Source organism: Akebia trifoliata, chromosome 4, assembly GCF_017979445.1.
Source record: "Akebia trifoliata isolate Shusen 1 chromosome 4, ASM1797944v1, whole genome shotgun sequence".
Taxonomy (NCBI): domain Eukaryota; kingdom Viridiplantae; phylum Streptophyta; class Magnoliopsida; order Ranunculales; family Lardizabalaceae; genus Akebia; species Akebia trifoliata.
This window is the reverse complement of record NC_141378.1, coordinates 17,441,187-17,454,668: the sequence shown is the minus strand read 5'-3', so window position 1 is coordinate 17,454,668 and position 13,482 is coordinate 17,441,187. Positions and strand designations below refer to the sequence as shown.

Below are 13,482 nucleotides of genomic sequence, written 5' to 3'. Positions count from 1 at the left end.
TAATTATCTCCACTCTGGAGGGAATTGGTTTTCTTTAAATGCAAGCCCCCCAGAGAAAATTCCCTTTATCCTCCACCAATCTAGAATAAAATGGCCTTAAAAAAAATATATCCTTTGCAACCTCTAAACAAAACCTTCTTATCTTCTTATTCAGGGTTGATGGGCAAGTCCAAACTAACAGAGAAGAGGAACCCATTCCACAATCCCCCTCTCTAGTAGGTTCCTTCTGAAGATAGGATGCTACACAGTCGAGTTGTCACTCTGAGGGAAAATGGCTTATTTGGAGTCCTTTACCAGAAGAAGTCTCAAGTACAAGTCACAAAAGTAGCTCATCCCACTAACTCTCTTGCCTATTAAATCATTGATTGGAATAATCAAAGACTTCTTATCAGATGACAGGGAGAACACTCAAAAGATTCTCCCAGTGAATTGGAAGAGAGAGTATTTGCCTAAATTTGAGAGGAAAGGAAGGGGAGGGGGGTGGGTTGATGCATTTCAGGGGCATGAACATAGTTCTTAAGAGAAACTAGTTGTATAGTATGGGGAAGAAAAGGGAAGTTTGTGGAAAAGGGTGATTGAAAGCAAGTTCAAAAGAAGTAATAATAGGTGTTACCCACTACTCCTAGATCTTCTAATGCGACTGGCATCTGGTAAAGAATTTCCAAGTCTCGAGGCATTTTTTGTAGTGGCATGTAGTTTAAAGCGGCTCAAATGCTTTAGTGAGAATTCAAAAGGGCATTGGTGTGGCAACATGTTGTATCTGGATTTCCCTTCCATCAAAACATCATCCAACCACTAAGGATCCCCCAACAGTTAGTGTGCAATAAGAGATCAAGCTAACATTTCTTGGAACTTTGGCATTAGAAGCAAATCAACGAATGTCAGGCTTTCCTTCTAAATGAAGTTAGTGAGGAATCCCTCCAACCCCTTAAATAGATAAGAGAATTTGGAAATGGAGCTCAAATAGTAACTTTGCAATTAGATCTTTTCATGAGAATGGGCCATTCATCCTTTCCAACGAAAGTAGTGGGGGGTCCCCCATTTCCAAGGTGGATTTTCTGTGTGGAATACTATGTTGGATAGGATTCTTACGATGAATCATTTGATCAGTAGGGATTCTGCCATCCCAATATGTAGGTGATGTGCAAGTTTTTTTACAAGATTTTTCTCAAATATTTACTTCTTTATCCATTCTCAACAGAAGGTCGGTTGTGTTCTTCTTATAGTTGTTTATAATGAGTTGGACAATCCCCAACAATGTTTGTTAGATGATAGAAGAACGGGTGCTCGAAGGCTTTCCCTCAAAAAAGATTAAGCTTCTACCTATCAAAAAAAGAAAGAAGAATTAAGCTTCTCTCTTTTTGTTTTGTGTTGGATCATTTGGATTGGAAAAAAAAAATTGCCGACAAGGTTAGAATCTCATTTCATTCTATCGGATTTTCAAAAAACAAAAATATTGCATTTGATGCATATATAAAATTCACAAAAGTTTGCTTTATTTGATTATGAATTTTACAAGTTATAAATTTGTTACATAATTGAAGATGTGTTCCTGGATAGAATGGAATGGAGAAATGGGATGCATTCAACTGACCCCAAATGTTGGGATAAAGCTTTGTTGCTGATGATGAACATTTTTTAGTACAAAATACCCTTGGCTTAATGATGAGGAGATAGTGAAGCCATACAAAGTTTGCCAAAGAAGGAGACCATTTGCACTTTGGATGGATATTTTTTGTAGCATTAGTATTTCATCTTCTTAGTGACGTTTAGAAGAGTTTTTTTAGGGGGGGTGTTTTATTAGTATTGGGCCATTTTTATGTTTAGAGGGCTTTACTTATGTATTGTGAAATTGAAATTCTAACCCTAAATCAACCCTAATCCTAGTTTATCTTGATTTTTACCAGTAATAAGAATCATCCCAAAACCCCTGTCCAGCAGCCCTCCTAAAACCTTTTAAAACCTACCTTAATATCAATTCATAAACTTAAGCTCCTAGTACATCAATCCTACACATTATTTCTCTTACTTTAATTGCAAATTTTGCTGGAATTTTTTCTTAGAGATAACAAAATGTACCTTGTTGTCCAAGATAACTAGATATATATATATATATATATATATATATATATATATATATATATATTTTGACCTTGATCATCCTTGAAACCCTTGATTAGGTTTTTCCCCTTGATACTAGATTGATACCCTAATCGAAGTTCTAACTTCATTTAGGATAATATCGGGGAATAGCATTGCAAAATTTTGCGGGACCTAGAACTATTCACTGACCATTTGCTAGGTGTTTTTAAAGTTGTGGTAGTTTCAGATCATAATATTCTTACTTATTATTCCAACAATTAATTTTTTGATCTCACGTCATCATATTAGGAAGTTTACTTCATCCTACATCACTTCATGGAAATACATGTATTTTTTATCTTACATCATTTCCTATGTCAAGAAAATGAGAAGTTTTGACCAACAAAATGAAATGGAATAGAATGGAACTTTGGATGTAAGAAAGAGCAACCGAATATTTGGATGTAAGAACGGGCAACTCGAACAATATCGTGTTGAAGATAAACACCTTGTTATATCCATAGTCGTTGTTCATTACAGATATTAGAAGCAACCTATAGGACTTTGCTTTCAGATGGGAGGGCATGTCAAACAGGTATCTATGTTTCAATAGAGTTGTATTTGTTGAGTCTAGTGAGGCCATGTCTCACCAGCTCAATAATTTAAGAAAAACAAAGTGGGAATTCAATAGGAAGCGATTTCCCAATAACCATATTGTAAGCTTAACTTTCTTCAAGGGAAAGCTTGAACTATTTGCATTAGCTTTTACCAATAACCAGCATCCATTTTCTCAATTAACAAAACGGAGATCAACATAAACTACACAATCGGTTATCACTCATAATAACTGTCCTACACCAACCTCTTCAATCTCTTGAGCGACACGACTCGGTTCAGCACCTGGAAGATCAATTTTGTTCAGTACCTGTATAGAAGATGAGCTCTTAATTTATGAACATAAACTTTAAATATACAGGTATTTTAGTAACTAAAATTTGAGTTAGAAGTAAATAGAAATAAGCTTTTTCATAAAAGGGAGAAAAGAGTTATCATGTGATACAACAGACATAGAACGGGTAATGTGACTACTGGAGATGATATAGTACTAAATAATGGTGCAAAACCTCTTAAAGAATATGCTTAGAGTTGGCATGAAAGAAAAGCCTGTGAAATGATGTCTCAACAGTCCTTTGCAATAATATTCAATACCTTTATTCTATTTTCTTTGATAAATATAAATGTCACAGTATAATTACAATACAAAAGGAAAACTAGAACATTTTCTGCAGAATCCTAGAATAGAGTTTCATTATAAGCCACTAATATCAATTGTACATATTGCAACACAATACATCAGAAGTCGTTCTTGGGTAATTCTGTAAAGGAGAATTGACCACAAAGTAAGAAATAAGAACCAATGTTTGACAAGGCAGAACAGAAAGTGAAATGTCAGAAACTCGAGACAAGGGGTGACAAGCCACGTGGCATGAAATGAAACCCTCACATGCCTATCTTTCTCTTCATAAAAATTGAATAGACTAAGGATCAGATCTGTAGAAAAGGATGTTTACATCTCACCCACAATTTTGTGCACTAGACTTAAAAGAATGCACCACTGTGTGCCATATGGCTACTGAGATTTGAGAGAGAGAGGAAAAGGTTTCTGGTGAGTTACTAATGCAACAGCCGTCCTATCACTTTGCTATCTACAAACAGAAAAGAATGACCAGGCTTTTCGGCTCCAATGATGGATGCTTTTTGACGTTGATCCAATCTCTGCTTTTCCCCTCAAGGTCGTTTACCCTGGAGATGCAATGGGGTCTTTGGAGAGAGAAACAAATTAGAGGGTTTTTGAAGAAAGAGATGGGTATCTCCAAGTGATTATTCTTAGTATTAAAGCTCTTTTGTTCAAGTGGTCAATGCCCTCTAGAATGCAAAGGGCTGTTTTTTGATGACCGTGTTTTTAGAAAAACTGATATTTTACTTTTATTTTGTTAAGTATGAGCAAAGGAAGGGTTTGGATCCCAGGTCTAGAAACAATATTGTCGAAGCCAGGCAGTGTTTTGTTTGTTTCCATAGTTTCTTGGTTGTAATTTTTCTTGTTCTAGGAGGAGGGTCGTATCCCTGTTTTCATGTTTGGTAATGAAATGTGTACTTAAAAAAAAAATGCAATATATTATGAAATTTAACATTGCAAGTATAACCATCATCATCTATCCAAATATAGGGGTCAGCAGCATTACTCCTATTCCCTGGTATGTGTGGTTTGTGGGGTATTGCATGTACCCGGGGGATTTGGGCGAGAGATGGTACTCTAAGAGGCCAGTTACCTCGCCCCTGCTAGTCGGGCCTACGGATCCAGAACCCCCATCATACAAAAGAAAAATCCTATTCCCCCCTTCAACTCTTATCTTTAAGCCATATTCCCAGTCAGAAGGAACATGACTGGTTCAGTACTTTTATTAGGTCTTGTGTCAGTTATATGGGCGAATCAGACAAATAATAAGTACAACCATGGAATTGTTGGGTTAAGAACATTCTATATAAGGATAGCAAACTCAGAGGATGCTAACAAAGAAAGTAGTAAGAGATATCTATATAATGGACAAAAAGAAGCCTAAAAGATGCTCTTACAGGGATGATTTCTAGGTTGTTTTCCAAAGCCAGATAAACATTAGCCAGTGTTTGCGCTTCCACCCCCTGCAGCATAAGGTAACTAGGTACAGTACCAACAACTAAAGACTCTCATATATAAAGAAATGCAGATCGTGTTAGAATAGAAATAACAACTTTCTAACAATATATAAATCCACCATTGAATCTAACTTAGATCAACAGTAACATAATAAATAAAATTATAAGCCTAACGAGAGTGGTGCCGGTAATAAGTGAAGTTGCTCAAACTGGATAACTAACAAAGTATGAAGAAAAAAACACACCTGGGAAGCATCTACAACAAGGAGAGCACCCTCACAAGCAGCAAGAGAACGGGAAACCTAGTCACCCAATGGAATAGTAAGACGAAAAGGTGATCTAAAAAATGTTATCAGTAGGATTGTAAATATTCAAGTATTTCAAAAATAAGTATTGTGAGAAAACTAAGATGGATTTGTGTTAATAATAACATTAAAAAAAAAATTGGCCAACAACTTATTACAGTGTTCTAATCAAGTTAGCATGACATGAAATAAAATATAATAATGGTTAAAAAAAAAATACGCCAAAAAATAACAGTCCAAAAAATACATGATTAAGTAGTAGATTTTTTGAAGTCAAATATTTGTGCACTTCCCAACAAATCCCCAGATATACAATGCAGTAAAACACCCAAAAGATTTGTGACTTTCGCCATATCAATGCCCCAAGGATGGTTACTGGTGATTTCAACTTGGTTATTGCGCGTGGAGCAAAGATAGGAGACAGACTTGTCCACACATGCTCTTGAAGCCTTTAACATAACAATTGTCATGTTGAAGCATCCATTTTCAAGAGTTTGCATGCATCTATCCCAAGCTTGATCGAAATCTTTTTAATTTTTTAGTACGAATATTATTTTAAAATCAATATTAAAAAAATATTCCAGCAGTATTAATTTAAGTAGTATAACATAAACTATTTATAGAAATTACTTGAAGATCATTTTATATTTATGCACATATGCATTATGTTTTACCATGTATAACATTATATCTGAAAGTCTCTCTGTCATAGGTATTAGGAAATGGTACATGTATCCATATCTCAGGTTTTGAAGAATGCGAAGTCACATTGCAATGTCTCCTATCAATATCCCTACCTAGGCATCATAGGCATCATCAACAAAACTAGATAAGTCGATAGAGAAAAGAATCAAGTCAGCAATTGCAGGATGCAAACTAGTAACACTCCCATCAATTGCATGTATGGGTCTTATATTTTTTTGGAGCAAAGTTTTTCAGGAGTTCAGGGGGAGCTGTTTTTTCAAGTTTTTCTATTTAGATAGATAGCCTTCTATTTGTATAGAGAATGTGAGGTTTTTTGTGCTCTTTTTTGTTTCCTGCTGTAGCGAGGTCTTCACAGTCTCCTCTTTTCTTTCTTTTTCAATAAAATATTATATCTATTAGGAAAAAAGCAATCCCATCCATGGTTTAAAATTTTGTTTCAATCCAATGTTTCGTAAAAAAATTCTTTCTCAGAATGCCATGGTTAGAGGGGTATTTCAACAGTTTGAAACACGGTTATATCAAATATTTATCAAAATATGAGGACCGGTCTAAATAACCCAGTCATCTAGAGAAGACCAAGGTCAAGGGCATTTTATTTAACTTGTAAAGGCAAGTTCAAAAATTGTAAAGGGGTTTAAAAGATGAAAGAGGCAGCACAGCACACGCAGGTACTCCCTCTCTCTCACGCAAATCTCTCCTCTCGCAGGGCTTTGCTTAATATTTCTCTCGCATATCTCTTTCCCCAAAGATCAGTAAATCAGAAGAAAAAAAAAAATTTAAAGAGAGGAATCGAAACATGGAATGTTCCGATTTCTATGTAGTTTCGCCTCAACAGGTCAAAAATCCAAAACATTATGAAACAAATCAAATTTTTAAACCATGATCCCATCTATATGCCCAACAACCCTTCAACTGGGTGTGTAGTTTATAACAGTAGGCGCTGGGTTTTTTGTTTTTTGGTCGGGTCTCCTTCCTCTTGTACTATTTAATGGTCACCTCGACCACTTTTAATACAAATTGCTTTTAACGATCAAAAAAAGAATCAAGAGTTCATTTATAGTTTCAATGTTAAATTTGATACTTAGATAAGCAAATCATATACCTCATATGAGAAGTCAACATGCCCTGGAGTATCAATTAGATTTAGGCAATATGGCTCGTTTTCAAATACATATCGCATTCGAGCTGCCTACAACAAAGGTCAAGACAAAAAATTAATGCTAGAGTTACTGATTAAAAAACTGCTTGTATGATTATTAATTGCTATGTTGAAACATGGGAAAATAGGATTATAGTCAGAAATTTTCATAATATAGAATGACCAGGAAAATAGGAATTACCCCACCCAAATAAGAAAAACATGTCATATCAAAATGCATAATTCATTGAAAAAGGAAAGTTTTATGTCTCTAGCCAAAACCGGTCACGTCCTCACCACCTAGCATCAATTTATTTCTACATGATTATTTTCTAGCTTTAGTTATTACGAGGCCAAAGTAGCATCCATCGAAGCATACAGATAAATTTACCAGGGCATGAACAACATAACCCCTATATATCTCTAAATTAGTGATCATCTTTACATAACGACCATGAACCAAATTAGCCTCCATAATGCATGCATTGATATTAGATTTATGGTTCGTGTTCTACAATTTGTTCCCCTTATGGGATCTTGTTCTTTACGGATGACGCATGAATAGGTCCATCCAGTTGACAAAGGAAGGCCACAGTGGTGCCATGCATCATAGCCTCATGAAGCCATGTGGGTCATCTACAATATGCCTAATGGATGAACATGGAATAGCTCTAAGACACCACACAAGGTGTCAATGAGTTTAATATGCAACTTCCTAATTGGTGCCCAATTCGACGAGGGCTAGGAAAAGTACACGATTCCCCTTCCATGACGCCTTAACGTAAGCATGGCTATTGATGTGCCGGCTTGTCAGCCTACTTTTTTCTAGTGTAGTTCCGTCAGGGCCTCCGTTTGCAGTTTCCTAGATTGAAGTAGCCTTTCGTCGCCCTACCCTAAGAAAGAAGTCACTATCAAACAGCTCGCCCTACTGAAGTACCAAAGGTGCGCTCCGCCCGGTGACTCAGAAATGGGTTTGCGACTGAAGGAAGTAGGGCTCCTATTGAAACGCTTTCCCTCCCTCAAAAGGTGGAGTGGTCATCAATTAGGTGGGTACCAAAAAGTCATCACTCTAGCAAGGCAAGATGTTATCCTAATTAGTGTCAACAAGTCCAACCAATGTCAGTGCCTAAAAGGCTAGCCACAACAATTAGGGCCATTGTCAACTTTTCCACATGATGGCAGATCCTTGAGCTTGTTGAGATAAACATACCTTTCCTCTCCCTTTTTTTTTTTTTTTTTACTTTGATTCTTCTAAGGGAAATTGCTAACTGCCGTCATAATTGAGAAAAAAAAAATCCAAACTAAAGCATATTTAGCCAACTAATCCATACAAAACCTTCAAAAACAATTTTTTTTCTAATCTTTAAATGTATTATTTTCAAACCAGCAAAGGAAAAGAGAAAAACAAGGTAACTTAGCACTTTCCAATCTTTATGTGTATTACTTGTAAACTGTTCTCCATGAGTGAAACTAGAGGAGGCAAAAACTATTATGAGAACTTCACCAAAATATCTAAAGCATACATTTTCATCCATATTTGGAAAAAAAAAAAAAAATGAATACCATGTGGACTGAACCCAATAAAATATACAGATGAACATAACAAATACAAACCTGTAGTTTGATTGTGATACCTCTTTCTCTCTCTAGATCCATGTTATCCAAAAATTGCTCCTTCATTTCCCTCTTATGTACAGTACCAGTCATCTGTAACAACTTATCTGCTAAAGTTGACTTCCCATGGTCAATATGAGCAATAATACAGAAATTTCTGATATTCACGATGGGAACCTGGCATAAAGACACCGACTTATGTAAAACTTCATGCATCAAAATGACTAAAAAATACATTTTTATGTCATAGATTACAGAACAATCCAGTAAAAAAGCATTAATTAAAACTAATTGTAACAAAATTTGGTAAAATTATCAAGAAAGAAAAAAATCAATTAATTGACCCTCAAAAGATGATCCTGCCCAGCATCTGATATGTAAAGAAACCAACTTATGTGAAACTTCATACATCAAATTGACTAAAAATTATATTTTTATGCCATAAATTACAGAACAATCAAGTAAAAGAGCATTAATTAAAACTAATTGTAACAAAATTTGATAAAATTATCAATAAATAAAGAAGAAGAAACCATTTAATTGAACTTCAAAAGACATCCTGCCCAGTATCTGATACATAAAGACACCAACTTATGTAAAACTTCATACATCAAAACGACTGAAAAAGATACTTTTATCACAGATTACAAAACGAACGAGTAATAAAGCATTAATTATGACTAATTGTAACAAATTTTGGTAAAATTATCAAGAAAGAAATAATTTTAAAAAAAAATTCAATTAATTGACCTTCAAAAAACGATACCGTACAGCATATGATAGACCAATACGTAAAAACACCAACTTACGTAAAACTTCATACATCAAACATCAAAATGACTAAAAAACATATTTTTATGTCATAAATTACAGAACAATGAAGTAAAAAAAAAAAGTATTAATTAAGAATAATTGTAACAAAATTTTGTAAAATTATATAGAATCAAGAAAGAAACAAAAAAATAAATTAATTGACCTTCAAAAGACGATCCTGTCCAGCATCTGATACAACGTCTTTGGATTGAGTTCCAGATGTCCTGCAAACAACAACGCTCGATCTTCCTCGTCTCCTCCAATCCTTCCAACTAAAATTCTCCGAGTAATTAGTTGTTGTTGTTGTTGTAATAGAAGTAGAGATTGGAGGTAGTAGTTTAAACGGAGAAAATGAATTAAATTTGGTGCTTTTGTCTCCATTTTGGCGATGTTTTGGGATTTGAGATGTAACAGATAAGGGATTTGGGATACGAGAGAGAACCGTAGCCATAGCCACTCTTCTTCTTCTTCTTCTTCGGTGTAAGAGTGAGCAAAGCGACTCACAGTCGAGAGATTTAGCTCTTAGTTATGTTATCTGTGAGTGAGTGAGTGTGCGTGCACGCGTTTTAAGCCACAGAACGAGCGGGTTTTAAACCATGGTTTTTCTGGACCGGGTTTTAGTCCAGATCGACTAAAGATTATCGAAATATACAAGGGAAAATTACACTTTCGCCCCCTGTGGTTTGACATAAATTCATGTTGACCCCCTAACATTTTTGACAATTATATTTACCTCACTTATTGTTATCTAACGGATTCACGTAACCCTTTCCGTCTATTTGCCATCAAGTGAATAGTTAAAAATTGATTTTTACCTTTTATAAAAAAAACGCATTTCACCTTTTTTTTAAATGTTATTGTTGTTTATAAACAGCAAAAACAAAAAATTTAAGTGAAAAATGATTTTATTTGTGAATGCTTATAGACGGGCACATTAACTTATTAAAAAACAAAAAAAAACAAAAAGAGAGAAAAAGAGAATTTCTCTCTCTTACCCATTGTGAAAAAAAAAAAAACTTTCAAATCTGATCATCTTTTGACATTTTAAATCATGATCCGATGAAATGGGGTTCTAGAGGATAACATTATATGAATTTTAAAATTTAAAAAAAAAAAAAAAAAAAAAACAGTTATTTTTCACCGTTGAATTTTAATTTTAAATTTGAGTACTTGATAGCCATCCATTTTAAACATCTTGGCTCAAGCTTGAAAAACAATTGTTTTTATTTTTTATTTTTTAAATATGAATATTTTCATGGAATCTAGATGACTATGTTGTTTGATTGTCAATGTGATAATCAATGTGGGCCCAACGATCTTTTTAAAATTTGAAATCTAAAAAATAAATATGGACAGAGAATGGGCAAAAGAGAGAATTTTCTCTTCTTTTATTAATAAGTTATGTACTCCCACGTAAGCGTGCGTTAGGTATGTGCACCAAAAGTATGACAATTTATCATCTCTCATCCTTATTCATACCCTCAAAAGGGATATTAATCTTTTCACCACTTCAAAACTTCAACCCCAATAATGTTGAGGCTAGAGATGCCCTAAGCCTTATACAAAACCCCAACACAAAGGATTTTGTACATATATGCTAATGGGCATGCATGGAAGAATTATGTGGGGTTAGAACCATAAAATTAAGACCCTTAAGAGCTAATGAGAAAAATAAAAATAATGACAAAAACCTGTAAATCTTAATTTAGCAATCAATAATTTTAGAAATTATTGAATTGGATATTTAATATCTTATCTAACAACATTGAGTTATTATGTTTTTTTTTTTTTAATGACGGGGTGTCCAAACTACGGCCGACTAGGAGGATCGAAAGAGCCAAGCCGGAGCCAAAGCATACAAGCCCGTTCCCCAGGCATGTGCAATGCCCGCACATCACACGCACCAAGTAAGTGATGGTGTGCCGTCATGGATGGCCTCGAGGAAATATTGCTCATACTATATATCTTACTCACAACATACGGACTCTTACCGCTTGTTGAATCCAAAATTGCCATTGAGACACCCCTCGGGTTTATTGAGTTATTATGTTAGATTAGGATTCTTAAATATCTGATCAATTAGGTTGTTTGATTTATTTATTTATTTATTTATTTATTGAGGTATATTAGGTTGGGGGGAAGTGGAGGAGAGACATCGAGACTTTGCCCACAATTTATGGTTGGCTCCTCCAAGTCGTCATATCAATAAAATTATAGTTTTTCTGTATTTTCTTTTTCATTTTCCAATCTACAACAAAAATAGATGAGGGAGCTTGAATTTAGTAATTCAATAAAAATAACTATTTTCCTTTCGTGTGCACCATGGTTTGTTATAAAAAATCAAGTGTATTGTAGGAATTTTTTTTTTACTAGTAATCATTATTAAAATTTTAATGTGTTGTTGGAAAGATCTCGATGAAAATTCCAAACAATAATGTTTTACTCCAAATTAACTTTTTGGTTGGTAGTTATTATATTTGAAAAAATTCCAAAAAATAAAGCTATTTTTTATAAAAGAGGAAAAATAATGTCTAATTATGAATATAACTATATATACTAAGACAGGATGGTCATCACCCCTTATCTCAGTCTTTATCGCTTTACAAAGAATGGTTTGGATTAAATCTCATAATATATTTCAACTTTATTTCCTTTCCTCTTGTACTCATTTTCAAAAATATCCTTTCAACTGTATATATTATCTTTCCTATTCTCCTTATTTTTCTAATAATACTCTTTAAATTATATTGTCTTTTTTTTTTCCAATAATACTTTTCTAATTTTATTGTCTCTCTTATACCCTCTTAACCCGAAAGAGGATGCTCGTGATTGTTAGTACCCATGAGCGGGTATATATAATGAAATATAATATTGACAATAATGCAAATTTAGATAATCTACACTATCATTATAAATAAATAAATAAATAATTTAATTATAAGTTCAAACCCCCTTGTTGACTACTATAAGGATTAAACTTTGCTTATTTGATATGTGTGATTGGTGGGGTATTGCACATACCAAGGGGGGTGGATTTGGGCGAGATATGATGCTTTGAGGGGTAGTTGACTTGTCAGGCCTACAAGTTGAGAACCCCCATCCTCAAAAACCTAAAATAAATAAATAAATCTACATTAATTGCGTATATAGAGCTTATGTTGCCATAGTAACTTTCTTAAAACACAATTACTATGGCGTTTATGGTGGAAATAGCCATTCCAATTTTTTAATTACTGCACCCATTCCATTTCCTCTTTTCCCAAGAAATTATTGTGGGTTTTGACTCAAGTGAGAGAAGCTATTTAAATTCTAATGGATCTGGTTGTGTGAGAGAGAGAGTTCCTTCTTTCTTTCTCTCTCTCTTTTTTTTTAATATCCATTTCTTGGTTTCTAATGAATATTTGTTTGAAAAGTGACATTGTTGTTAGTTAAAGAAGTGACGATCTCGTAAGTTCACTTCTTTTTAGCGAGATCGTCACTACATAAATCAGTGAGATTGTCACTTTGAAATATATAAATATGGGTCCCGTTCAATGGCTAACTTTTTGGCAAAACATTTTTCAAAACATGAGTTAGAAGTTTTGGAATGGGCTGATTTTTGGTGAGGATGATCTCTACAGTGAGGAGATCATCCTCACCAAAAATCAGCCCGTTTTCAATGGCTAACTTTTTGGCAAAACATTTTTCAAAACATAAGTTAGAAGTTTTGGAATGGGCTGATTTTTGGTGAGGATGATCTCTACAGTGAGGAGATCATCCTCACCAAAAATCAGCCCATTCCAAAATTTCTAACTCATGTTTTGAAAAATGTTTTGCCAAAAAATTAGCCATTGAACGCTATATATATATATATCAGTGATCTCGCTACTTTATATCAGCGAGATTATCACATTAAAAAACCCATGATCACTCTTTTCATGTTTTGGGAATTAAAATGAATGGTGAGTCGATTTCGTCATATTCAACTCAAGAAATGGTAATTTGCCCTTAAAAATATGGGTGGCCCAATAATTTTGGCTGTGAACATGGAACTTTGTCCAATTCTACAAGTATTATTCAACTACTAGAGAAAATAAAGGATCTGTAACAACTAACTTTAGCAAGTTAAAAATTAAAAATAATAATAATAAA

At 34.1% G+C, this 13,482-nt stretch overlaps 1 protein-coding gene across 2 annotated transcripts in view; it reads right to left on the bottom strand.

Moving 5' to 3' along the window:
* LOC147404230 (Small GTP-binding protein) overlaps positions 1-9,905 on the bottom strand; it is a 35,431-nt gene extending 25,526 nt beyond the window's left edge. The window contains exons 1-6 of one of the 2 annotated variants that reach the window (XR_015177720.1): positions 9,515-9,905; positions 8,539-8,715; positions 6,889-6,975; positions 5,022-5,078; positions 4,717-4,782; positions 2,945-3,007 (exon numbers count right to left, since the gene is read on the bottom strand). Coding sequence is in view for 1 of the 2 variants with exons in the window: in XM_086440099.1 (XP_086296225.1) it covers positions 2,945-3,007; positions 4,717-4,782; positions 5,022-5,078; positions 6,889-6,975; positions 8,539-8,715; positions 9,515-9,802 (738 nt within the window). In the remaining variant the exon portion in view is untranslated. The remainder of the gene's footprint in view (positions 1-2,944; positions 3,008-4,716; positions 4,783-5,021; positions 5,079-6,888; positions 6,976-8,538; positions 8,716-9,514) is intronic. The other variant, XM_086440099.1, reaches the window with a different exon arrangement.
* Positions 9,906-13,482: the final 3,577 nt, after the last annotated feature.